The 27,685-nt window shown below is 42.2% G+C and overlaps 2 protein-coding genes across 7 annotated transcripts in view; one reads left to right on the top strand and one right to left on the bottom strand.

Moving 5' to 3' along the window:
• Positions 1–6,230: 6,230 nt before the first annotated feature.
• Positions 6,231–14,961, top strand: SSR3 (signal sequence receptor subunit 3; the record flags this gene model as incomplete). 2 transcript variants are annotated; one of them, XM_084231151.1, is made up of 5 exons in its annotated part: positions 6,231–6,363; positions 7,652–7,778; positions 10,766–10,864; positions 13,753–13,884; positions 14,857–14,961. In XM_084231151.1, the coding sequence occupies 5 exons, from the start codon at positions 6,231–6,233 to the stop codon at positions 14,921–14,923; spliced, it is 558 nt and encodes a 185-aa protein (XP_084087277.1). In that variant the 3' UTR covers positions 14,924–14,961. The 2 variants fall into 2 exon arrangements, with proteins under 2 accessions (XP_084087277.1, XP_084087276.1); XM_084231150.1 differs by having other exon boundaries at positions 10,766–10,888.
• A 5,978-nt stretch (positions 14,962–20,939) lies between these two features.
• KCNAB1 (potassium voltage-gated channel subfamily A regulatory beta subunit 1) overlaps positions 20,940–27,685 on the bottom strand; it is a gene marked incomplete at both ends in the record, with an annotated part of 324,812 nt that continues 318,066 nt past the window's right edge. For all 5 annotated transcript variants that reach the window (XM_084231608.1, XM_084231611.1, XM_084231609.1 and 2 more), the window contains 2 exons: positions 20,940–21,029; positions 25,307–25,395. In XM_084231608.1, the coding sequence (XP_084087734.1) occupies positions 20,940–21,029; positions 25,307–25,395 (179 nt within the window). The remainder of the gene's footprint in view (positions 21,030–25,306; positions 25,396–27,685) is intronic.

Below are 27,685 nucleotides of genomic sequence, written 5' to 3'. Positions count from 1 at the left end.
AGAGGTAACTAGAGTTGGAATAAAAAATATGGGTAAGACAGTGGGATACAGCTACCCTAGAAGCAAAAGAGGGATGGAATCAGAAAATAACGAATAGGATTAGAATTCAATTGCATTACATTTCCTGGATAAAAATAAGCTAGGTAGGTCACTTAAGTGTTTAGCTAGATTTCTAGAAGAACACTGATGATTCCACTGAAATTATACTTACAGAAACAAACCTTCCTTCCTCTTTTTTTAAATTTCCCTTTAGTATGGGCCTCCCCGGTGGCGCAGTGGTTGAGTACTGGGCTGCGAAGCTGCCCTCAGCCTCTGCAGCGCCGGTTCAATCCCTTGCTGCTCCCCGGCCACCGGAGGAGGGTCTCACATGGGCGCAGACCTCTCCTGCCGCCCGCTGCTCCCCTCAGCAGTGTACTTCGGTCCTTCTGCCTGCTCTGCTCCCTGCTCTGGCTCTGGTGAATTCTCTCACCCTCCCGTGCTTCTGACTGTACCCAGTGCTTGTATAAATAAATAAATAAATCTTTAAAAAAAAAATCTTAAAAAAAAAAAATTTCCCTTTAGTATGTAATGACCTCAATCATGAGCTGTGATCTTGCATGACTCTAATTTATATAGACTATTTCTTCTACCCAAAATTCCTGTCCTCAGCTATTTATAAGTGTGGAGATGAGGGCCTCCCTGGTGGCACAGCGGGTAGAGCACTGCGCTGTGAAGCTGTCTGCAGCCTACACAGCGCCGGTTTGATTCCGGGCCAGCCAGGGAGAATCCCACATGGCGAGGCAGACCTCTCCTGACTCGCCCACTGCTCCCCTCAGCAGTGCCCTCAGTCCGTCTGCCTGTTCTGCTACCCGCTCTGTCTCTGGTGAATCCTCTCACCCTCCCAAGACTCTGGCCTGTACCCCAGCTCTTGTATAAATAAAAATAAATCTTTAAAAAAAAAAGTGTGGAGATGAACACTGCTAGTTCATTGGCAAATCAAATGAAATACTGAGATTGAGTAAATTTCATTCAAGAATTTGGTTTTAGGATTTTTATCTACCAGGTTGTTGTACCTATTGTACATTGCTACACAACACTGTCCATGACTGGGGTGTGTGAAATAGAAGGATTCTGCAACAAAGACTCCTAAAAGATGAGCAACAAATCCTCCAAGCCATTCCAGTTAAAATTTGTGACATACTTAATCTTATATTCTGTTGCCATAGTGCTTAGGTTAAATGTGTAACTAAAGAAAATGGATTTCCACTGCAAATCTTAATTTTTATTGTGCCCTGCAGTGCTACATGGACGATGCATGTGTGGTAAGTCTCACATTTAGATGATTCCAGGGAGAGTTTTGAGAGTTAAAGTATTATAGTCTCTGTCAGTGGTTATTAAGATAATTTATTTTCTGTAGATGTGTATCATTTTCTTAAAGAAGTGACTTTATGAATGCCCTTAGGCACAAAATAAACAGCTTTCTGTTTCAAAAGCAGTATCCAATTTACATGGGTCTTATCTGTATTTCCTAAAAAGGAAAACAATATTCATCTTGAAAAGTATAAGCTTTAAGTTCAAAATACAAATGCTTGTTCCTCAATTGTTTTAATGCCTCATTTGATTTAAAAATCAATTCCACAGTAAAGTTCACATTTAGAATTCTTAAGAACTTATCTTTATTTAAAAAAAAATCAAAACAACAAAAATACATTGGCAAACAGATCCCATCACTGGCAGTGTTTGGTGGGTGGGAGAAGGGAACTGACCAGGTCTCAAGGCCAATATATCCCAGCATTCTTTGCAAAAAGGTAACATTTCTTTCTGAACAGTTGAACAGGTTTTTTTTTTGTGTGTGTTTTTTTTCTTTTTTCATTATACCTGTGCTATTGTGATTTATAAGAAATAGATACTTGGTCTTTACTCTGTTCCAGGTCATGTACTACTAAAGCTCTTGAATTACTCTTAGTGCTGAGAACATACAAGATGTCTTTTGTTATGTGAGGGAGCTGACTTTTGGACAGCCCCTAGGTAACCGAAGGATGGGAAATGGTTGCCAGTGGAACCAATCCTGATCTAAGGGTTGGAAATTTCAGCCCAATCCCCCAACCTTCTGAGTGGAGAGGGGCAGGAGGTTAAATAATCACCAGTGGCCAATGATTTAATCAATCATGCCAAAGTAATAAAGTCTTTATAAAAACCCCAAAAGATGATAATCAGAGAACTTCTAGGTTGCTGAGACAGCAACTGTGTGTCTGGCCCCAAAGTCCATAGGAGCTTCAGTGGGGACTTCACTCTCTGTAGCTCTTCATCTGGCTGTTCATCTTTATACCTTGTCATCTCCTAAGCAAACTGGCAAATGTATTTCCCTTCATTTTGTGACTCACTCTGGCAAGTTAATTGAACTGGGGAGGGACGGTGTCCTAGGAACTTTGCTTTATAGCTGGTTGGTCAGAAGCACAGGTGACCTGGACTTGCATCTGGCATCTCAGGTAGGGGCAGTCTTGTGGAACTGTGTCCTTAACCTGTGGAATCTGATACTATCTTCAGGTAAATGGTGTCATAATGGAGTTACATTTGTAGAATGCCTGGTGGTGTCAGAGAATAATTAATTGCTTGGTAATGTGAAAAAACATAAAGGGTTTTCTTCCCCCCTATATTATATGACTTTAAGTTCCCTTAAACCTGGGAGTTAATGGGGCAGATTAACCCCCAAACATGTTTTAGCTATACAGAACTTGGGGATTCAGTGTATTTCATCTATCTTGGTTGGAGTACCTTTTGGCAGGTGAAGTTTTCAGTTATATTGACTTCATCATGTCCCCACATCTTATACTTGGCACAATTAACTCATTGAGGAGAAAGACAGGCCTCCCCAAGCTGTTCAGATAGGTTTCCCCAAGATGTGTCTCTTTGGCATGTGGATTATTTCAAGCTGAGGTCAATTGAAGCCCTGCAGTCTCATGAGAAACTTTCAACATTCCCTTAACAACCTAGAAAAATAAAAATTCGGGCTATTATCCCAAATTAGGATTTTTATCAGAAATAAACTATCTGTTGGAGAAATTATCGATATGGTAGGGCAACCATCTAATGAAAGAGCTTCTGTTCTCCATGAATCACCATCTCCACATCAAGTGAGTCCATCTTCTCCCTCCATCCTTTACACGGGAAATACACCCTCATTTTGCCCAATTTGCTTTCAGAATTTGTTGATTATCCATTCATATGCAATTTTTTTCTTTTCTCTTACTAATCTATCTGATGTTAATTTGATTGCATGACCAGCCAAGGAAGAACCCAGAGGGGGTAAATTTCCTCTTTACCTCTATGTTTATAAAAGGAAAAAACTATTTCCTTCTATTCTTTTCTGGTACTTCTATGCAGGTTTTTGCATACCAAACAATTCTTCAATTCTTGGTGAACACTGACTGGGTATCCTACAACTTCAATCCTATTAACTTGATTCAGACCCTGGGTCAGAGCAGACTTCACAATTCAATTCTCCTCTGACACTGACTAGTGTTGTACAAATTTACCTCAATTATGACCCTTTACCTGGTGCTAACATCAGATTCCACAAGGTAAGGACACAGTTCCCCAAGACCATCCCTTCTTCAGACCCCCAATAGCAAGCCCAGCTTGTCATTCATGCTCCTTTCCACAACCGCTTCCTTGGATTTGATAATTTGTGAAAACAATTCACAGATCTCAGGAAATTGTTTAACTTACTATTACCACTTTATTATTAAGGATACAACTCAGGAACAACTAAATAAAGATGCATAGGGCTAGGCATGTAGGAAGGGGGGACAGCACTTCCAGGTCCTCTCTGGGCTTCTCCATGTGGTCACCAACCTAGAAGCTCTCTGAATCCATTGTTAGGGCTGTCATGAAGCCTTCATCACATGGGCATGATTGCTGAAATCTTTGGATTGAGGAAATCATTCAGTAATTAAGTCAATCATTCTCCTCTCTGGAGGCAGGGGGTTAATACACATGCTGCCCAAGAGAGCATGGTATAATTCTTTTAACATCATCATTGTTTATTTTCTTCCTCTTTTCCTTTTAAATATTCTGATGATTCTGTTCCTTTTGCTCATATAGTTTTCTAATTGATTTCCTTGGTTTATATAGAACAAGCAGAGATTTTAGTTATAAAGATCCAAAGGCTTCATTGATGATGTGTCATAGATGCGTCACAGAGAGGGAAAGAATGAAATTAGTGTTGAAATCCAGCATTTTAGTCAGAAGAAGAGGGTGGAAAAGGATGAGATTGATTTGTATATTGGAGAGAAAAATAAGAGTTTCTTCTATCACTACCACCACATGATAAAGAGCATTTTAACTTTATAAAAATGAAGATATTTAAAAATTAATATCTTCAGTTTTATGAAAAATTCACTAGATGCCAGTAATTTTTTCTTTATATTTTGTAGTGAATTGGTGAAGATGACTGGCATTTAGAGATAGTTACTATAGATAATGGAAGCATTTTATTTTTCAGAAGCTCACTGTAGCACTCATGTAGAGAATAGATTGAAAAAAGTTGAAGACACAAAACTCATTAGAATGGAAGTTGTTGAAGAATGATTTCAATTTGGATAAAGTTGAGGGATATAGATCTACAAGTGCTGGACCTTCCTCCTGGTGTAGGGATTAAGTCTGGGGGCTAATATGCTATCACCATTGTGGCCTAAGTTCTATGCCTGGCCAGGGAGCTACCCACATGGCACAGCAGGCCTCTCCTGTCTTGCCCGCTGCTCCCTCTGCAGTGTATTTCAGTCAGTCTGCCTGTTCTGCTCCCCACTCTGTCTCTGGTGAATCCTCTCACCCCACACCTCTGGTGTACACCCCTGTTCTTGTATGCATTAATAGAAAAAAATAAATCTAAGAAAAATGATACAACTGCTGATGGAACAGCTGGAAGTTGAGGATGATCTTTCTAATGTCAGTAGTATAAATGACAGAAACATTTACTGAGAATTAAGTGTTCAAGTATATATATATATTTTAGGATTTATTTATTTATGCATACAAGAGCTGGGGTACAGGCCGGAGATGCGGTGGGGGGTGGGTGGGTGAGAGGATTCACCAGAGACAGAGTGGGGAACAGAACAGGCAGACTGACTGAAATACATTGCTGAGGGGAGCAGCGGGCGAGACAGGAGAGGTCTGCTGCGCCATGTAGGTAGCTCCCTGGCCAGCCTGGGATGAAACTCATGCTGCAGAGGCTGCAGATTGCTTCATAGTGCTGTGCTTAACCCCTTGCACCACCAGTGAGGCCCTGTTCAAGTATATTTTTTGAAGAAAGCGATAGATAATTTGATGAGTTCAAAAATGGCATCTAGTGGGTATACTACCCATATTCAATTCGCTGAGCTTCAGAGGCGGCCTGTCTCGCCAATATGCTATCTTTACTTAGTTTTACTTAACATGATTTAGGAGACCACCCTTCTCTGAAAACTTGGTTGCAATAAAAGTATTGAGGCATTCATAATTTGCAAATATATGTGACATACTGTCAAAATATGACCAAATAACACACTATCACTATATCTGACATAATATTAATATATATTTTAAATACTATCTTCATCGATGAGATCATGATTTCCTTAAAAGCAAAAGTGCCTCCTACTTTGTACAAAGGCAGACAGTTATTTTGTAGAATAGAGATCACGCTTGGAGACCACATTACCTGTACCATGGGGATAACCATGTGCAACTCACAGGATTCTAGCGGATATTTCACGTCGCTATGTAATGTCTGTAGCAGGAAAAGGGAGCGCGCATTGTCGAGGTAGCAGCACCGCCTTCCCTTCCCCTCACCGCTTCGGCGCCCGGCGCCCGGCGCGGTGCGCACACAGGGAACTAGTAAAACGCTCGTGAAATGAAAGTAGAACGCGGAGCACGAAAACGGCTCTTTTTCGAATTCCAAATTCCTGGAAAGCGCCGACCTATCAGCGGCTGGGAACTGAAGTGTCAATAAAGTTTTGTTCATCAAAATAAAAAAAAGACACATTCCCGCCTCCCCTCGGAAGACGACTCGCCACGCGGCTGGCCCGGAATCCGGAAGTGCAGTGCGCTCATCCAATCACGCCGGCTGTTGTAGGCAGCGGCGCCAGGCTGGCCAATCCCGGGGAAGCTCGCCCGCGCTGGTCCCGCCTCCGCGCGACGCTGACGGGGCGCTCGCGGGTACGGCGGCTGCGGGGCTGCGCGCGGGGACGTCGGTCTCTGCTCGCGGCTCTGCCATGGCGCCCAAAGGCGGCTCCAAACAGCAGTCCGAAGAGGACCTGCTTTTACAGGATTTCAGCCGCAACCTTTCGGCCAAATCCACCGCGCTCTTCTTCGGGAACGCCTTCATCGTGTCGGCCATCCCGATCTGTGAGCGCCGGGAACGGGCTGGTGGGGACGGGGCGGGGAGGCGCCGGCTGGGCCTGGGGAGGCGCCGGCGGGACGTGGCGGGGCCGGGCGGGGGTCCGGCGAGGCGTCCCGGAGGCTGTGTTTGTGCGATCACCCGGTTAGGCCCTTGCGGGGCTAATGCTTTGGAGATAATGCTGCGGCTGTTTCCCCCACAACTGGCATCTTAAGCCTATGTCCGCACTTCGGAGAAACGGATGAATTACAGGAGAGACGGGTTCCTTTTTTTTTCCTCTTTATTTAAAAAGATTTTTTTTTTTTAATGCATACAAGAGCCGGGGTACAGGCCGGAGGTGCAGGGGGTGAGAGGATTCACCAGAGAGAGCAGGGAACAGAACAGGCAGACTGACGAAATACACTGCTGAGGGGAGCAGCGGTAGAGCTAGGAGAGGTCTGCTGTGCCGTGGGGGTAGCTCCCTGGCCAGCCGGGGATCGAACTCGTGCTGCAGAGGCTGCGGACAGTTTCATAGTGCTGTGCTTAACCCCTTGTGCCACCAGGGAGGCCCTTAACCCTAGCTTTAGAGTCGATCGCCTCCGGCTGATGTGCAGCCTTTTAATAATTTGATGGAGGAGGCTGGACATCTGCCCAGGACCAGCGATCTGCTGTTTAAAACAGTTTTTTATCACCCTATTACGGCACTTTTAGAACTCTCATTTGGATACAAAACATTTGCGAGTTGGCCAGGGTTTTTTTTAGAGTTCAGGGTTCCCGAATCTACATCTCTTGTCTATCACACTATTGCAGGGTGTTTTAAATCCGGCTTTGTTTTCTCTTTGGCCTATACACCCGCGTGCAGGTTGGTGTGAATCCCCTGGCTGCGGGGCTGCACCAAGCAGCCTTGCTTTCATACAACTGCCACGTCAGCTCTGAATTAAGGCTTAGGACGGCATGTGCATTTTGGAATGACTTGTATTCCGTCTAATAGTCCTCTGATGAATGGAATTTGAGGTCGAATTGTGATTTTGTCAAGCCAGAGTTTGTTTTCATTTTAGAAGAAGCAGAAATTTCATTTCTACTAGTAACAGGAAGGTTATGCTTTACAAGTCTTCTGAAGTGGGAAAGCTTTGAGATTGTAACTTTTTATTGGGTATCTCAACTTGTGAAGATCCTCATGTACACTATTGTATTCCCTAGGCGGACTAAAATACCAGGCTTAACTACAATTAATTCAGCCGACGTTTGTAAATGGGTAGTAATGTCTTATTCCTTTTTAACCCAGCACCACTCCCCTCCCCCACCTTTTTTTTCCAGGGTTATATTGGCGAATATGGCATATGGATCTTATTCAGTCTGCTGTTCTGTACAGTGTGATGACCCTTGTAAGCACTTACTTGGTAGCATTTGCCTACAAAAATGTGAAATTTGTTCTCAAGCACAAGTAAGTATATTTCTCAAGTAGAAAACATGTTAAATGTTGCATTTCTATCTAGTAGATCTCTTAAAGATCATTTGTGTATCTTGGTTTCAGTAAGCACTAATGTGAGATGTCTTTGTGTGTGTGTATATATATTTACATATTTTGGGAAGGCACATTAACGATATGAGGAAATTATGAATTGAAGCAGAGGCAATGATTCTGATACTGCTAATGGAAGTAGATTTTGAGGGTGGAGTTAGAATATTTAAATACCAGTCTTAATCATAAAGTTTGTAGAAAAGTAAATTCATAGCATTTCAGTAGAAAAAGGGATTCTTTCTGGGACAAATTGTTTTGGCTCTTCATGTACTATTTTTGAATGTGAAAGAAGAGTTGTTTTAATTTTTAATGCTAATTTTTAATGCTAATTTTTAAATGAAATTTTTAATGTTAATTACATCTTTTTCTTGTGAGTATGTGAAAATTATCACACAGATTATAAAATAGATCATTCAAAAATGGGGTAACATTATTTTGAATGACATGTTCTTTTGCGAAGAAAATGGGAATTGTTTAATTGGAAAAGGTGCCTTTGGACTGTTTTCAGGTTCATTTTGATTTCACATTCATCCTTGATTCAGGATAGCAGTGCATTTCTCTGCTCCCCAGTTAGACTTTCTGGTTGTTGTTGTGTTGTTTTTTTAATTTATTTATTTATACAAGCACCGGGTATAGTCAGAAGCGTGGGAGGGCTAGAGAATTCACCAGAGCCAGAACAGGGAGCAGAACAGGCAAACTGGCGAAGCACACTGCTGAGGGGAGCAGTGGGCAGCAGGAGAGGTCTGCGCGCCATGTGGGACCCTCGCCCGGCAGCCGGGGATTGAACTGGCTCTGCAGAGGCTGCGGGCAGCCTCGCAGCCGAAAGCTCAACCGCTGCGGCACTGGGGAGGCCCTGGATGTTCTTTCTTAAAGACAGTTGGAATTTTGCTAAATCTGAGAGGTACCCGCGTGCTTGTCTTTTATTTCCATAGTTCTCTCTCTGGTTTGGACACTTGCTTGCTTGAATCCTTAGAGCACTCACTATTCAGTCTCTTAAACACATACATTTAGGGCGCTCTGTGGTATGTGCTGTATAAAGCATGATACTCTATTTAATCAATATATCTATGTGAGATACAGGTATTATTCTTGTTTATGGGATGAAGAAAATGTATTCATCCTTACACCATCATTTCATTATGTTACTTTTTCTAATAACTCATCATGCATTTCTCTTTTTTAAGTGTATTAAAACCAAATTCTTCCAGGTCCCAGGAATGCATGTCATCCTCCTACCAGTCTGACTTCACCTTTCTGGACTGGGCTTTCTCTTCTGAGAGTCTTCATGTCATCCTTTGAACATGAATTGTGCCCTTCCTCATTTAGAATTGTCCCCTTTCCATTCCTACTTGTTTGTAATTTTGAGACTTAGTGATCTTTTCTAGAGAAGTCCTAACTTTTTTGTACCTATGTTAGTATCTTTTTGGTGACAGGGACGGAAACCTGTTGAGATCATCTCAGTTAATAGGGATTTGTTGTACAGAGACCAGAGAGGGCTACATTGGTTTCTCCCATATCTCAGCACCCACAGGCACTTAGGTTGAGCATCACTGCTTACTTTGTATCCCAGGAGCTAATGTGATCGAAGTAAGGTTGAAAGCTATTTTCCTGAATGATCTCAGACTTTTCAAGATCCACTAGATTTCTCCATTTTCCCTGAATATACCGACCAGAACTGAATATAGCACAGTAGTGAACAGATTTCTATTTCCATGCTTTATGTCCTGTTGCTTTTAATACATCTCAAGTTTGCCTGAAATGTTTATGTAGTGGGACTGTGTAGGACATTGTCACAATTTTCTTGTCTTTTTTTAACTTCTTCTATATGATTAATCCGTTTCTCCTATGTATTGAAAAATGGACTATGTTGAATGGAAATGTCAATTTTTGGGTGTTTTTGTGTTTCATCACAGTTTAAATTTAGTCCATTCTTTCACAGAAATCCTATCTGATAAAATTCACCTTGTAGATTCTTTGATGAGTATACATTTAAGTTTTTAATCATTACTGAAGATTCTGATCTGACTTCTTGGGGAAAAAAAGTGAAGTCTTTTTCTAGATGATCCCATATTATTTTTATTTTTTAAGATTTATTTATGCATACAAGAACTGGGGTATGGGGGCAAGAGGATTCACCAGAGACAGAGTTGGGAACAGAACAGGCAGAAGGACTGAAATATACTGCTGAGGGGAGCAGCAGGCAAGTCAGGAGAGGTCTGCTGTGCCATGTGGGTAGCTCCCTGGCCGGGAATCAAACTCATGCTGCAGTGGCTGTGGATAGCTTCATAGGTTGTGTCTTAACCCCTTGTGCCACCAGGGAGGCCCTGATCCCATATTTTGGTGCATTCCTCAAACCAGTGGTTTATTTAACTGAAAGTGGTAAATGAATCCCTGACCATGTGGCATTACCTCTTTTTAGTGAAATTGTTCCTTGGAGTGGAGTTAAAAATATTAAGATACTAAGGCTGGTAACTCCCCTTTGTTTTTTTTTAAGCCTAGTTTTCTCTCCTATTATTTACTAGAATTAAAATCATGTCATTTGTTAATGTCTCATCCAATTTATTTGTTGAGCAGTTAAATCATAGGTTAAAACTAAATGGAGTTAAATTGATTCATAGCTGAACTGTGGCAATAGCATTTGACTTTTATTTCCCTATTAAATTTCAAAAAATTCTTCCTTAAACAGAAATCAAAACACATAACTAATAAACCACATCTTGGAAGTTTCTTGCACGCCCTCTCTTTGGCTAGTACAGTGTAATAAACTTGGGACTTTCTGTCCAGCTTCTTTTCTTGAAATGTAAAGTATTATACAATTGCCAGCACAAAATATGAGTACAGAGTGTTTCTGAGAGAGTGTGATGCTCACTTGTGGAGCATGTGGAAACTATTTTTTCTTTTCCTTCCAGAGTAGCACAGAAGAGGGAGGATGCTGTTTCCAAAGAAGTGACGAGAAAACTTTCTGAAGCTGATAATAGAAAGATGTCTCGGAAAGAAAAAGATGAAAGGTTTGATCCCTTAAAGTGTTTCTGGTAATCACAAAGGGAATGCTTAGTGGGAAATAATTTTTGATTCCTGCTTAGAGGGTATGGGTATTGCATTGTTATTACAGAAGATGTAGTGATAAGAAGATTAATAACTGCTTTTGAGTTTTGTTATCAGCAGATATTTTTCTTTGTGCTGTATAGTTTATTCCTGTAAAGAGCCCTAAGATATAGGGACTGTTACCTCCATTTTACACCCAAGGAAACTGAAGTACAGAAAACTTAGGTAACTTGCCTGAACTGCAGATCAGCTTTGGTGAGAAGCACTGTGACCTTAGTGCTTGTGCTCTAACTGCTCTGCTGGAACTAGGAGTCTGGAGAGCTTTGCTCAGAGCTGCCTTTGTCCTTGAGTGACTCACCTGACCCTACTGAGTCTGCAATGTTTACATTGTGTGGCGTTCTAGCATTTCCAGGTGATGGTGTTTCTGTTGCTGAGCTTCCAGAGGAACATCCAGTTCTTGGTTATCTACCTTGACTGGGGAAGAGAAAAGAACTGGGTTTGTCTCCTATTGACTTCCACCTCCCTTTTTTCCTGCTGACTGGTACTGGAAGGCTTAATAGTCTAACATCTGAGGAGTAGAATTCTCTGAATGATTGAATAAGCTCATGCTTACAAGTTGCCAGATGGTTTAATAGAGTCATGAATTGTGCTGTTTTCATAGATCTTAAGTTTTGATATTTACAAGCTGTTCTGTGGAATGGAACAGAAACTTTGTGGGGATTTGCAATATTTAAGTGCATATAACACAACTAATATAATTTTAAAAGATCACAATCCATTTAAAAAGGAAGAGAAGGTAGATGAACAAGGACCTCAGTTAGTTTTGTCATTTGTGCACTAAACTTAGGCTGAGCTTCCAAGTGAAAGGGAAGCCTCTGAGGTCATACAGCTTTCATTGTCTGATGAGAAGCAGCATGTAAGCAGCATGTAAGTCCTTCTGAAAGGAAACTTTCCTGGCACTGAATCTTGGAAGGACTTCATCAAGTGGATCCTTATTTAAGGGACATTTAGCAACTTAATGAACAACATCTTCTGTGGTGGTTTTGGAAGGACATCAAAACATCATTTCAGTGGTTATCTCCTATGGATCCTTTGTAAAGCTGAAGGCCCTGTATTAAATTATGGCAATGAAGGTCTTTTTTCAGAGTAGCTTTAATGAGGGCTGACTGCATAGTGTTCTGGTTGCAAATTTTTGCATAGGGATAGAACTTAGAGAATCTGAAACACTTTTAACCTTTTTACTATAACATTCACTGGTGTGGTGGTTCTAGTATGAAGTACATATCATTGTTACATAGATTTCAAAAAGGTTTGTTATAGGTCTTATGGGTTTCAGGTGATTAATTATTTGAAAGATGGCAAATGGGTCTTCTCTGCCCACTGCAGACTTGCCTGATTTGGTTTTTGATCCTAAGTAGTGGGTCAGAGTTAGAATTGGAAGTGAAACTTCTGCCATTGGGTGTACTAGATACTTTAAGATGATTTGGAGATTTCATTGATAAGCTAAATGCAGTGTCAGAAGTAAAATTGTCAACTGTAGAAATATGTGCTTTTAGTATTTCACAAATCCACATTGAATACCAGTACTCATGATTGAACCTCATAACTAAGACCTACAAGCAGGTGGCTTTCAACTGTTTTGATAGTGATTCAGAATAGGAAAAAAAACAACTGTATTTTAACTTTTGACCAGATACATTCAGACATAAACTTGCAGTTGTTTCACAAAACAGGTTATCCTAGTGTGATATACTCTTCATGTTTTTCTAGTCTTCCCTATGTAATTTTAAAGATTTATTTATTTATGCATAGAAGAACTGGGCTGTAGACCAGAGGTGTGGAGGGTGAAAGGATTCACCAGAGACAGAGTAGGAAGAACAGGCAGACTGACTGAAATACACTGCTGAGGGGAGCAGTGGGTGAGACAGGAGAGGTCTCTGCTGCGCTGTGTGGGTTAGCTCCCTGGCTGGGGATCGAACTCAAGCTGCAGTGGCTGATGATAGCTTGACAGCACTGAGGCTTAACCCCAACGCCACCAGGGAGGCCCACCCTTTTTAATTTTTTAAAAAATGCTGGTCTCAACCTCTCAGTTATTATGCTTGAGCATTTGTTTCACTCAGTTGATTTCATATCTCACCGTTAGGTAACAACCTAACTTTAAAAACTGCTTCACTAAGTTAATTAACCAAGAGAAGTTAAGTCTCCCTTATGCGTAGATACCTAGAACTTCCTGTTGCTTACATGAAGAAGTAAATGTAAAGCTTGATAATTAGTTAAATTAAATTAATGATATAAAATACCATAACAAAAAAAAATGGGTTTTATAAAAGTTAAGACGTTCTAATGAGAAAGCAGATCCTTTGCTTTAATTATGTAAAGATGGTTAGAGAGAGTCTCAGAATTTTACTATTGTCACACCACAGCTAATTTTTATTTCTGGATTGTATTTTTGAAGGCTAAAATCCTGATAGTCTGTATTTCCTGCCAGCAAATGGCCAGGAAGTTTAACTGCCAGGAAGTTTTGTCCAGCTGAGGATCCAATGTGCTGTAGGTGAGGCCCTGGAAAAGATGCCTGTTAGGGCTGCTGAGGAAACCAGCCTAGTTGGTGTTAGTCAGACTCTTCCTCTGAAGCTCTATTAACTTGGGAAAAGAGGAGCATATCCAGCAACTGTTTTCTTTAGCATCAGTACAGCATCAGTAGCAGAAAGGGAACAGGTCTGACTAAATTTAATATTAAAACTATATTCTGTCTTGAAGACTTAAGGAGATCTTAAAATGAACTAGGGCCATGAAGTATTTGCATTTTTAAAACATGTTTGTTTATCAACTTGGTTTGTGTGTGTGCCCATAGGATCTTGTGGAAGAAGAACGAAGTTGCTGATTATGAAGCGACAACATTTTCCATCTTCTATAACAACACTCTCTTCCTGGTTCTCGTCATTGTGGCTTCCTTTTTTATCCTGAAGAACTTCAACCCCACAGTGTATCCTTTTAAAGGTTGATTATCTTTATTAGAAATCTAGAAACAGTAGTTCATTTTGATTTGTTGAGTATTTTAGTGGAAAGAAAAACTGTAGTCCATTAAATAGCACTGTGACCTTGAACAGATTTCTGGACATTTAAAATAAGAGCTTTTGTCTTGATAAATTTATAAATTAGGACATCATGATAAGTAACAAGTATTACAAAGCAGTTCCTCATAGATGAGTCTGTATATCTACCTCTAGTTCTAAGGAGGGAGATGAATTGCCTTCTTTTATAGCTCTTGGCAAAGGCCCTGGAGTCTACTGATATTTTGAGTTTTGGGATTGAGTGACTAGCCAGTGCAGTTAAATAGGCACATTTCATAATATCTTAATAATGTTTCAGGTTGCTCTTAACTGAGCTATTAAACAAGAATCAGTCTTCTCTTGTTAAGGTAATTTATTAGAGATGTTATCCAGGAATGTGCAGCCAAACTTTTAACATTTGGAGATTATGATGCAACAAAATATCAGACACTCTCTAACTTGTATCTTCTGGGACTCCTGGAGTGGTTTGCCCTGAGCAGCCCAGTCCCTAGACTGAGTAGCTGCATACTTTCCAAATGTCCATGCTTTTATTTTCCCGCTGAGGGCATGTGAAGAGGGGAAGAGACAGCAACAAGGCACACAGTCTCTTCTTCCTTCTCAGATCCTCTCATCAATGCTCTTGAAGATAAACAAGATTCAGATGTGTTCTTTGTGATCCTGTGGTCTAGGTTTATGTTTCACAGGTTTTCTTTTTAAAATTGGAATATATTTCCTATGAATGTTTTTCATTCGTTATAGTCTTCTCTCATAAAATATGTTTGTAGACAGTGGCATTGTCCATCATTGTCATTAATCAGAGTGCCAGGAAGGAGAGAGTATATTCCAAAGAGATGGGTTCTTTTTGTTTTGGGTTCTTAGTTTTTCCTTAACATAAATTCTTACAGGAATTACATTTTGTCCATAAGTGCTTCATCAGGCCTCATTGCCCTCCTGTCTACTGGCTCCAAGTAGACCATTTCAGCCTCACTCCCTGGCTTTGTATCTATGGGTGGCCTGAGGTATATGTAAAAGTAGCAGGGTGGTCGGTCAGGGTGGGAGACTCACAAGATGTTTTTATAGTCTGGAATTTGATGGTTTAAAAAAAACCCAGGAAAATGTAATTCAATATGTGTTTGTTGGCTCTTTTTGACAGATTGTTGAAATTAAATGAATTGAATGGGAAACTCAGAGAACAGAACATTTATTAAAAGGCAGAGTGTCTTGCAATGTGCTATAATCATAAGAAAAGAAAATAACTTGTTTCCTTCATCTGTCAGAGGTCAGGGTAACCTAGACTGAGCTGTTATTATATTATAGTTGCAAGAAGTTAATAACTGGTTCTCTATGTTCCAGCTACAACATTACAACTTCTTTTGAGCCTTATAAGTATTAGAATGAGTTCTGTCCCCGAGGGAGATAGAACAGAAGCCTCATATTTGCAGGACTGAATTTGTGATTTGAAATAACAAAGTTAAAAAAACATGGTTTATCCAACTTGGGAAAGTGAAACTTGTGGAAAAGTTTTTCCTCCCCCCCGAAGAAGAAAGGCAGCCTTGGCAGAAGCCTAAAAATAGTGCCCAGATTTGTCCTAGAGGGTTAAAGCACACACTGTTCACTATATAGCTTTGGCCCTGTCTGGCCAGAGAGGTCAGCTTGACCCTAATGTGTTGATTTCACCTGTTAAGAGACTAGATGCATTGATTTCCTCCATGAGGATCTGGTGTTAGCATGGAGGAATGTTTGTTAACAGGAGAGCCTTTTTCCTGTCTATTAACATGTAGAAGGCTAAAGTGATTTTTTTAGGTCCAGAATTCTTAGAATTCAAAGGAATCAGTGATTTTTGTCAACATTTCCCATTTAGGAATCCAGATTCCTAAATTTGACCTCTTGGTCCACAGAACCCTGTCAATTCTAAACAAAAAATTAAATCTCTCTATTCTTTGGGGATCTGTTTTTTAGTCAGTGAGTGTTCAGATGTCATTTTCTGTGTGTGACATGATTTGAAAAAGTTTGTGAAGCTCCTCTTTTACCTGTCTCACTTAAAAAACTATGGAATCATAGGTGATACTGGTTTTATTTTCTTGTGAGCTTTTGACCACATCCAGTACTTTCCTAAAAACAGCAAGAAGCTCAGAGGAAATAGGCATATTCCTAATTCCTAATTTAACTTTAATAGTTCCATTTCTAAATTTAAGGTAAATATTGCAAATACTCTCCACTTTTCAATTTATTACTATTAAAAGGTATTCGTCAGGAGTTTGTCTTCCACTTCCACGCTGTTGGATTTTTGGTAGAGCGCATCTAAGAACTTGGGGAGGAGGGAGTACCCTTGCATAATGATCATTTCAGCACTGTCTTCAGTTGAGGACTGGTCACTGCTTTTACAAGTTTGCAGGCCTTTCCTTTGGTGCCTAGCTCTCCACTTGCCCTCACTGGGTAATTTGGACTGATGGGTAGTCTGAAGAGAGTCACTGTAGTTAGTATAACCCATGAAAGGTCTGTTTTTTATTATTATTGTTTTAACATGTTTTTTTTTTTTCTGTTGGTGAATAAGTGGTCACTAGTTTGGCAACATGGAGTTAGTGTACTACATGCATTTACTTGTTTGACAAACCACTGGTGTCATCTGTTTTTAGAGAGCTGGGGTAAGTCTATAAATTGGAGGTAAAAAATTACCACTAGATGGCATTGCTGGATAGATGGGGAGAAATGCCACCATGCTTCTTGTAATATGGTTTGCCTGAGTTGAGGTGTGAAACAGGGACATCTACTTAATATTCTTAGTAGAAAGTCTCCTGAATTAATAAGCTACATAATTTGTAGAAAAGCAAAGAGGCAAAATTTGCCTTTGATCCTGAATTTTTCCTAGAGCACTTTTTGTTTACAATCCTGATGATGGCTTCAGATTTTCTGCACTCTTAGATAAATTTCTAGACATAAACATATAAGGCATGTGTACTGACAGTTCCACAGTTTTCATTAAGGATTTACTGTGCTTATCCTCTTGGGAATTATACTCGGCAATTGACCCTTTTCCCCATCTGAAATGGCCATGTGGCATAGAGAATTATGACATGCAGAATTTGGTTTAGGTAGCAAAAACCTGCTATAAGATTTCCATCTTAAAGAGACTCCATGTCCAACAACAGTAAAATAAAAGGGGTTCTGTGATTGGGATTCAAAGTGATAAAGTTTATTTGTCATACTCCTTGTGATAAGAAGAGGCTTGAAGTGTTGGAACATTTTTCATTTCCCTATTTTTAGCTTCCTCATTTACAATGTAGTAGAAATCTTGGGTTGAAATTATTCTTAGCCAGTAAAATTTTACTACTTGTCCTATTTGGTATATGATTTGAAACAAGATTTGAAGTTAACTGAAATAAGGAGGTTAGATTCATACCCAAAGCTCTTGTGAACAGTCTTGCTTAATAAGCATTATTAAACTTTGTTTTTTAAAAAACTGTATTTGCTCTAGACTTCTTTATGAGAACCATGTGAATAAGTCTTTGTTACTTCATTTCACATTACCATGGCTTTAATTTCTCACACATGTAAAAGTGCATTTCTGAAGTTATCTGATTACATGTTTGTGTGGCAGTGACGGGCACAGCGCAGTTGTATTACAGAGCAGAATGCTGAGCTGCTGCGCCATCCTGCCCATCCAGGCTTGTGTTTGCAATACGAATGCCAGTCACTGCTGCTTCTAAAGCCAGGAAGGAAGGAAAAATAGACTTGTTTAGAGAAAACCAATCTACAGATGAACCTGTTGGGAAGGGCTGTGAGGGGCTATCTCCCACCTCCTTGCACGCCTCAGAAGGATGTAAATTGAAGTTTAGGAGGATCTTTTGGGTGGTTGGTTTAGATTTTCTTAGAGCTGGTTAGACACTAACTTCTCATGGATTGTCACTGCATCTCTTCTGACCTTTCCCTCACCTTAATTCATCCTGAATTTGGATTCATACCAAAACTTTTGTTAACTTAAAAATTCACACAATTACTGCATGAACTCTTAAAGCTAAAAAAAAAAAAAAATCACTGAACTGGAACACAAAATACTTGGATATAGGCCTGGTTCTGTCATTAATAGGCAGTTGAATTTGGTCCAGTTGCATCAGCTCTTCAGACCTGGTTTCTATATTTGTCAAGGAGGGTTACTTACAAGATGTCTCAGGTCCAGGGGATGTCTTTTTTTTTTTTTTTAAGATTTATTTATTTTTATGATTTATTTATTTTTTAAGATTTATTTATTTATACAAGCACTGAGTACGGTCAGAAAGAAGCGTGGGAGGGTGAGAGAATTCCCCAGAGCCAAAGCTGGGAACAGAACAGGCAGACCACCGATGAAATACACTGCTGAGGGGAGCAGCGGGCGCAGCAGGAGAGATCTGCTGCGCTATGTGGGTAGCTCCCTGGCCGGCTGGGGATTAAACTCATGCTGCAGTGACTGTGGACAATTTCATAGGCTGCGTCTTAAACCCTTGGGCCACCAGGGAGGCCTAGAGGGTTTTTTTTTTTAATATATACAAATCATCTGCCAAGGTAAATAACTAGATAAGAAATAAATTTCACAGTTCTAGCCTAAAGAAACCTTTCCATGCACTCATTTTTTCTCTTTTCTGGAAAGAATTCCTTGGCAAAGATACCATTCCAAAAGGTAACCTGGAAAGAGTCATCCATTCACTGAAATCTTGGCCAGGGAAATGCTAACCCAGTCCTACATCTGGCTTCCTGTTTTAAGAACTTCCTGCACATCTTAATCAAGAATGTGCCTAAGGTCATCAAGAAGATGTCTCAGGGGCCTCCCTGGTGGCACAAGGGGTTAAGCACCACACTATGAAGCTATCCGCAGCCTTTGCAGCACGAGTTTGATGAATCCAGCACGAGTCTCTGGTGAATCCTCTCCGCTCCCACACTTCTGGCTTGTACCCCTGTTCTTGTATACATAAATAAATAAATCTTTAAAAAAAAAAAAAACCTCATTCCCACAGCTAAGCAATAATGTTTGTATTTGGTTTTAATTTGCAGATTCTTTAAGGATAATCTTAGTTATAATATAAAAGTATTTCTAAAACCTAGTAAAATATATCTAACAGCTGATCATTGTCTTCATTAGTAAGAGAAAAAAATTTGTACTTAAATCTTCTAATCATCATTGTTTCTGTTAGGCACCATTCAGTGCATCTTACCTGCATAGATAATTACTTACGTACTTATTGGCTATTTTATGTAGCTGGATACACACACATAATGAAAGAGCAGATAAAACTTGTGAGATTAAATGCACAAAATGCTTTTATTACTCTAAGCAAATAAATAAATTACAGTTCTCATTAGACAACATCAGCTCATTTCTACACAGTAGTTCACTGGGTGGATTGAATACACAATGAACAACTGAAAAATGATCCATTTTTATCATTATTCATACTCTGGGTTAAACTCCCACTTTCCTCTTATTAAAATACAGGTAGTAGTAATCAAAGAAAAGTTGTTACTATTTCACATTAACATTTTAAGATTTATAACTTAACCATGAAATACACACCTGGAAATGATGGCAGAAAAGAATATTTTAAGCAGATAGTATATTTCTTCTGTAAGTCTCAAAGTGATTTCTAAATAAGGGATCTGCTGGTCAAAAAATTAAATTTTTGTACATGCTCTGGTGTCTGAATAGGAACATAGGACCAGCCTCCTCCCTCCCCACACCCCCAAAAGAAAAACCAACATTTTCTCCCATCTTACAGGTACACACAGTATATTCTCAGCATTTTTTTTTTTTTTAAGTGGAATATTCATCTGGGGGTTAGCCAAGATTGGCAGGACTAGATGGCTTCTGAATGTAACAAGGCTAGGCCCCTTTAATCCATGCAGAGAGCTTTCATGCATATACGTTAGTGTACATAGTGTGATTAATAAATCAGGATGTTCTGTAACATTTGCTTTTCATAGGGCTAGTTAATTCACCCAGCATATATTGGGTAGTGACAGCATTTTTTCACAAAGCCCATGATTCACTTTCATGTTAATAACTCCTCAGAAATACCAGGCATTATATTGTAAAATCCCAGTGCTAATTAAAGAGCAAACATTTGCCTTTCTGGGTATTTTACAGGTTGACTTAGAAAACTGAGCAGATGTATATTTATTTTTAAAAGCTCAAATATTTAAACTTGCAGAAGCTATGTCTACAAGCACAAGCAGTCAAAAGTATTAAGCAGGTTTTAGTAAAATGTAGTCAAAAATGAACATTTCATTGCAGGTACATTTTATTCCAAGCAGTTTTCATAGCAGTGTAATCCTCCCCTTCATAAATTAACCTTAATATCTCTACTAAAGGTTGGGATGTTCATCTTTTTACCATCTCTTCATATATATGGACATAGCAGCATTAGAATTCTAGTAGATACCTTGAATAAATTGCTATATAGGGCCATACTTGGGGCCAAGCTACAGTGAAAATTTTAAAGCAAAAACTTAGGAATTTTGGTTTGTTAAGTAAATGAAACAACTCTTGCTAACGTGAATGTGAGAATAGAAAAAAATAAATTTTTTCTGCTTATTCTCCAAGCAAGACTTCTGCATTAAGATGGCATGCTCTTTCTGGTTCAGACCACATTGTACCTGTGGATCTTGTTCACTTGAAAAAATATCTCACAGCCTTCATTAAATTACTAAATGACTGAAGGTAATGCATCTTCACCCCTATATACTCTCCAATGCATAAGCATGAGGTGTACAGAGCAATGCAAGAACAGGTGACTCCAGTCCAAGATAAGAAAATAGAATGGATTTTCCTGGTTGTGAGTTTCCAGATGTGCTCATAATTCAGATGCACAGTGGTAGCGACAGCAGACACCTCAGAATCCAGGGACACTAGAGGTTGAGCAGCAGGCTGCTAAGTGATTCAAAGGACTGGCTAGTGACACCATTCTGTGCCTGTAATACCACTATTTTTACCATGCAGCTCCAGGGCTCATGCACTGCCTTAGGATCTGTAGTCCTTTTTGCTGTAGGGCTTGTTGCGCAATATGTTATCAATCTCATTTACCACATGTGATGTCATCTTTGGGAGAACCTGAGAGCAAGAAAAGGACAAGAGAGGCAGTTAGGACTTGATCATTTATTCTTTGCTTCAATATTACACAGAGTTGGGCCTGCCCTGGTGGCGCAGTGGTTGAGTGCTGGGCTGCGAAGCTGCCTGCAGCCTCTGCAGCGCCGGTTCAATCCCCGGCGAGGATCCCACATGGCACGTTAGACCTTTCCTGCCATGCCTGCTGCTCCCCTCAGCAGTGTATTTCTTCAGTCTGTCTGTTCTGTTCCCTGCTCTGGCTCTGGTGAATTCTCTCACCCTCCCGCGCTTCTGACTGTACCCAGTGCTTGTATAAATAAATAAATCTTTTAAAAAATATTAGAGTTGTGTAGACTTGTATAACACATAAAGCACGACTAGAATGTAAGCTCCTTACTAGACTGAGCTCCTTGAGGTTAGGGGCCTTGTTTTATTGACCTGTATCTCCAGTGTGCAAAAGTGCTTGCCCATAGTAGTTGCTCCTAATTACTGGTTGCCTGGATAAAAGCAGGCATAAGGTATAAAAGAAGACTCATGAGGGCCTCCCTGGTGGCACAAGGGGTTAAGACGCAGCCTGTGAAGCTGTCTGCAGCCTCTGCAGCACGAGTTCCATCCCCAGCTGGCCAGGGAGCAACCCGCATGGCACAGCAGGCCTCTCCTGACTCACCTGCTGCTTCTCTCCCAGCAGTGTACTTCAGTCGACTGCCAGTTCTGTTCCCTACTCTGTCTCTGGTGAATCCTCTCACCCCTGCACCTCTGCAGAAGGATGAGCTCATCCAGGGCTAGCACTTCCCTTGAGAGGTGGGCCAAGGGCACACATTGCATCATGAGACACAGGACAAAGGCAGACTTTGTGGCAGAAATAGTCTGACCCTGTGTGGAAACTGGAACGGTCATGACCAGTTCTGAGGGTTTGGCCTCGCCCTTCCTCTGCCACAGTCATGTTGGCCAGGGTGACTTGTCTCCACTCAAGTGTCATCTTCAGAAGCCTTTAGGGTTTGGCAGAACAGTGGAGCTCCTTGACCTGAGAATCCGGTTCTGGTTAACAGTTTCCTATCCGAGGCCTGCGGGGGTGTTGGAAGTCTCACCAGCTCTGGAGTCTGAAGATCTAAACTAGTGTGTTATTTAAAATGAGATTGCAACAGTGAGCCCCAAGCTAGAAACGGGAAGTTTTGTGTCTAAAATACAGTGGGTTAGCCATGTGAGGAAAAAAAAATCCTTCATTACACTGAAATAAATTTCAGATTAATGCCATTAAAAAGTGAAACCAAAAAAGTACTTGAATAAAATACTAAAGGTTTCAGGCTGGTGGGGGAAGGGAGGCACTTCTTCCCACTTTGGGGGTGCAAAGAGAGAGGACAGCTGTGCAGCAGTTGGTGCCCCAGCTGCAGTATAATTTCTCCCCTGACCCTGGGATTCTGGCCCTCTCTGGTTTATGCACATTTCAGGCATATCCCAGACCCTGAGGCAGCTGCCTTCCTGAGCCGCTAGAAATGTTCTTTCCTTACAGCTGCTGGCATTTATACTTTCTGTCCTTTTGCAGCCAATCCCTCCACTGCTGGGAACCCAGCCACCCTGGGGCCCTAGTAACAGCATGCCTTGGGTGGAGTATTCAGTGATGGGAGCTGAGGGACGGTACATAAGGGAGGGCTGGTAAGCCCCCAGGGTTACACCTTCCTACTTGGGTAATGGCCCTTTTCTCTTGCCTTTAAGCTTGATGCCCTGTTCTGCTACCGGTCAGTCTTGCTATGCACAAAGTACTTCGGAAGACATTTTCTCAGAATTTTATCTTTCAGCTACCTGGAATCCTCCTGTAGCCCAGAGTTACCCTTCTCAGCATTCCTAGGGAGTGGTAGCTCCCCGAGGTGGCAGTGATGATCACTGGGTTAGCCCGGTAAGAACCCACAGTACCTCTGTCCTTACCAAGCCATTAACAAGTAGTGCTGCTTCTCTTTCCCAAACCTAGGCAAGCCACCTCTCCACCCACATGGCCACCAGCAGGCTACACACCTGGGACCTGCAGACCTGGCCCTCCCCTGCTTCATTCTGCACTCCCAGCTGTCAGCTGTCTTTAAACAGGGCCTCCCTGGTGGCGCAGGCAGTTGAGCACCACATTGTGAAGCTGTCCGCGCAGGTTTGATCCCCCCCACCTGGACCAGCGAGAATCCCACATGGCGCAGCAGATCTCTCCTGTTTTGCTTGCTGCTCCCCTCAGCAGTTTATTTCGTCAGTCTGCCTGTTCTGCTTTCTGCTCTGTCTCTGGTGAATCCTCTCACCCTCCTGCGCATCTGGCCTGTACCCCAGTTCTTGTATAAATAAATAAATCTTAAGAAAAAAAAGCTGCCTTTAAACTTTAAACTAGCACTATGTCCCCTCTCCCTAAGCCCTCCAAAGGATTGATCTGTGTAGACCAGAACTCACACTCCTGTAGCATCCTGGGGGTCTTTTCCCTGCCTGCCTCTCTACTGAGGGTGCCCACTGTCCTCTTGGTCAGGGCATATGGACATGTTAGCCTTAGACTGGCAGTTCCCGGAAAAAGCCTTTCCTTCCCAGCTCAGGTCTGTGCCCTACTCTCCTGTGTCTGGAATACTCTCTCCTGGCTTTCATAGGCTGTGTCCTCTCCCAGGTTCACAGTACACCTGTTACAGTCGGGGCTTCTGCCAAGGACGTCACGTAAAGGAGGCCCGCCTATTTCTCAATTAGCCTTCATTACAGCACCATCTTGACTGACTTAATAACCCTTCTCAGCAATTCAGATTGTTTTATCTGTGATACGTACCTGTCCCACTAGGTTGGAATATCTTGTTTCCCATGACTCCTAAAGTCAGCTGAGCTAATTAAGGGATAAATTTCTTAATTCACTTTTCCCCCAGTCCTGCCTTGAGGTCAGGGTCTTGTTCTTATCTCTCTACCTTCTCTGCCCGGAATAATGCAGATACAGAATTAGTACTTAATATTAGTGGAGTTGAGGTTGTTGCATTGGGTTTGGTGTATAAGCTCTTCCCTATCCCTCTGACTCTCTGTGTACCCACTACAGGGACAGAGGCCACATGGGCTGGGGGGCTTTGGAGCAGGAGGTGGAGACAGTGGAGCCTAAGACAAGTGCTTATCTGCTGTGGAGCCCAAGACAAGTGATGTGGGGAAGGAGCTTTACCATTCACCTCCCCCCACCCCGCCCCCAGCATGTTCTGGGCTATTCTATAAAAGGGACTTCTAATATTTTAAGTTTAATGAATTTTCCCCACCTCCCTCTATCTTCTTTTGGGGGAGGTAACTGGCTAAGAGCATGTTTTGGGGATGGCACGGGAGGGCAGGGGAGAATAGGCAGGCATTTCTGTTCCCCTGTAAGAGGAAAATGTTACCGTTTCAGCAGGAGGTGGCTCTGGCAAGGGTAGCGGATGTGCTCCTTTCTGGGACCCTTGGCAGTGCTGAGTGGGGCCCACCCGAGAATGAGGTGTTGCCTTTTGGGGAGGAGGAGGAAATGGCCACAACAGCTGCCGCTCTCACCCTTCTTAGCTAAAACTCCCAGGACCATCTCCCACTTCCCTCCTCCTACTGCCCCCTGCAGGCCCCCTGGAGTATAACTGCAGGCTCCATCTACTGCTTTAGGTCTCAGACCACCCCAGCACGGGAAGGAGTGGGGGTAGGTACCCCAAATTTACGGCCAGAGAGATGTGATTCTGGAAGCCCAAAAAAGAGCCTATTTTTCTCAAGACACAACAAACTTTCATGTATTCAACAGATATCTCTTGAGTATTGACTAAAGGCCATATAATCAGTTGGGAGCTGGAAAATTGGTGGAGAAGCTAGACAGACAGGTGTCTGACCTCAGGGAGCTTATTGTCTAGGGGGGACAGTCATACTATGTGATCCTAAGTGCTGTGGAGGCACACAGGTGGTCGGCAATAAATATTTGTGGAAATACACGTCCTATGGCTGTTACATTGCTAGCAGGCAACTAAGCAGGCTCGCATGGTCAGGCCCTGGAAACCACCCAGCAGGTATAACGCTGGAGCTGGGAATGCACCATCCACAGAAACAAACCGTCCTGAGAGGTGAACTTTGAGATGAGGAGGACACCCCGGATCCACGTGCTGTAGAAGTCATGTGGCTCGTGTCCCTACTTCCCTTCCAACCCTATTTGGAACAGGGACCCCGTCCCCTATATTAGGGGCTTTCACGTAACTTGGCAGCTGTGACATGATGAAGGACAGAGGTGGGGAGAGACAGGATGTTGCCTGGGAACATTCCCTGGCATTTGCTGGTAAGGGCTGGCTACTTGCCTGTATGGCACCGAGGTTTTCAATGAGTTGTTCAGGAGTAGATGATCCCAGGAGCACAGAGCTCACACCCTCGTTCCTCAGGCACCAAGCTGGGAAGAGAGAACACTGGTCAGGATGTCAAAGCATTGCTGATGATTGTTTTGCTTATCACTGCCACCTGCAGCCACCATCGTGGCAACCAAAATGTATTAACTCTGGAGGGCAGAGGGGGGTTGATAAGACAGTGAATTTCAGAACCAAAAATCTCAGGCTCACCCCTTGTCGACGGGAGGATTCGGGAGAATGTGCATTAGAATTGTGTGTTGCTGCTTCCTGTGCTTTTTTGTGAGTTCTGACCCCAGCTTCTGGGGCAGCCAGTCCAGCTGTGCCTGTCCAGGAGCACATTCTTGCTCCTTCGACATCTGACACTGCTCATTGGCAGATGTCTGGAGTCCTGTTCCATCTTGGCCCACAGTCCTCTGTTATTTTTTCATGCTCTCAATTTTCCCTCATCTGGTAGCTAAAGTCCCAGGCGATCTGGTTTTGGGTCCTTTGTTTACCTGTCAAATCTCTCAGGCTGCCTTTCTTCCCCACACAGGTTTTGCGCGGTGTTGATTATCTGTTTATCTTCTTACTGACCTTCAAACCCCCTCATACCTCTCTTTCCTCTGACTTACTAGCAAGCACTGTCCTGAAACCCCATTTTCAGCAGGTCTCAGCAGGAGTCCTTCCCCCTTTAGAAAATTAAGTCCATCAATTTGGGATATTCCCCAATTCCTCACAAGTACACACCACAGTGCTCATTTCAGAGGATGGTATGTGCTGTTTCAGTCCAATGTCAAACTGCCCTGCATCCATCATCTCCCTTTGCCTTTCTTGGATTTGAGTCAGCATTTGCCGCCCTCTCTCATTTCATACTATCATTTCATTTCATACTATCCTCTTTCTATCAACAAAGCATGCTCTCTAAAGTAAGACACCTTTGACCCTTCACACCAGCCCAATTCCTGCCCCACCTGAATTCCCTTTTTAAACTTAAATTCCTGAAAGGGTAGTTTAGACAACCTGATCCTCCTTTCTCAGATCCCGTCAGAAGCCACATGCCCGGGAACCTCCCTGTCATTAAGGTAGCACAGTGGCCTGCAGCTAGATGTTCCTACGGGCCACAGATTTACGGTCTTTTGGATGCCCTTGCTAGGTGTCCCACAGCCACAGCAAAAGTCTCGCTACTTCCTACTAAACCTGTGCCTATGGTGTTCCCAATCCCATGTGGGGGCTTCATCAGCATCTGGGGCTTCTGATCGAGACACCAGGGCATTATCCTCAGGGGCTGTCCTTTTCTGATCCCCAATTCCCTTTAATTGCCAAGTCTAGATGATTAACCCTCCTAAATATTTCTCTAATCCTCTGGTTCTCAAATTTTAGCACACATCAGGGTCAGCTGGAGGGTTTGGGAAACAGATTACTAGATGCTACCCTCAGTTTTAGACTCAGGAGGCCTGGGGTGGGACTTGAGAATCTGCATTTCTGATGAGTTTTCAGGTGAGGCTGAAGTTGCTGATGCAGGGACTATGCTTTCTTAAAAAAAAAAAAACAAAACAAGAAAAGGGCCTCCCCCGGTGGCGCAGCGGTTGAGCGCTGGGCTGTAAAACTGCCCACAGCCTCTGCAGCGCCAGTTTGATCCCCGGAGGCCAGCGAGGGTCCCACATGGCGCGCAGACCTCTCCTGCCGCCCGCTGCTCCCCTTCACAGTGTACTTCATCGGTCTGCCTGTTCGTTCCCTGCTGTCTCTGGTGAATCCTCTCACCCTCTCGCGCTTCTGACTGTACCCAGTGCTTGTATAAATAAATAAATCTTAAAAAAAAACCCCACAAAACAAGAAAAGCCTTTATATTTATGTACCAAAACATGTACCCATTTTCGGTGTACAATCCAATAGTTTTTCATATATGATCAAGTGTGCAATCATCTTAAAATCAGTTTCAGAACATTCCCATCATTCCAGTAAGATCCTTCATGTAAAAACTGTTAATCCCATTCCTACCCGAACCCCAGGAATCCACTGACCTACTTTGTGTCCCTATAGGTGTATTTTAAAAAAATTTTTGCGTAAAGAACTGGGGTGTAGGCCAGAGGTACGGGGGTGGGAGGACTGAGACAGAGTAGGGAGCTGAACAGGTGGGCCCACTGAAATACACTGCTGAGGGGAGCAGCGGGCGAGGCAGGGGAGGTCTGCTGCGCCATATGTGGGTCAGCTCCCGGGCTGGGGATCTGTAGGGTAAGGTAAAAGTATCAGGCTTTTCTGCCCTCCTGCCATTAGGATAGATGAGGGAACCCTGTGGTCCTGCATGCATGCCTGATGGCGGGCACCTGAAGTGGGTGCACCTGGGCTTTTAAGGTC

Source organism: Talpa europaea (genome assembly GCF_964194135.1).
Source record: "Talpa europaea genome assembly, chromosome: 4".
NCBI lineage: Eukaryota > Metazoa > Chordata > Mammalia > Eulipotyphla > Talpidae > Talpa > Talpa europaea.
Note: the sequence above shows the minus strand (reverse complement) of the source record. Positions and strands in the feature narration are given on the sequence as shown.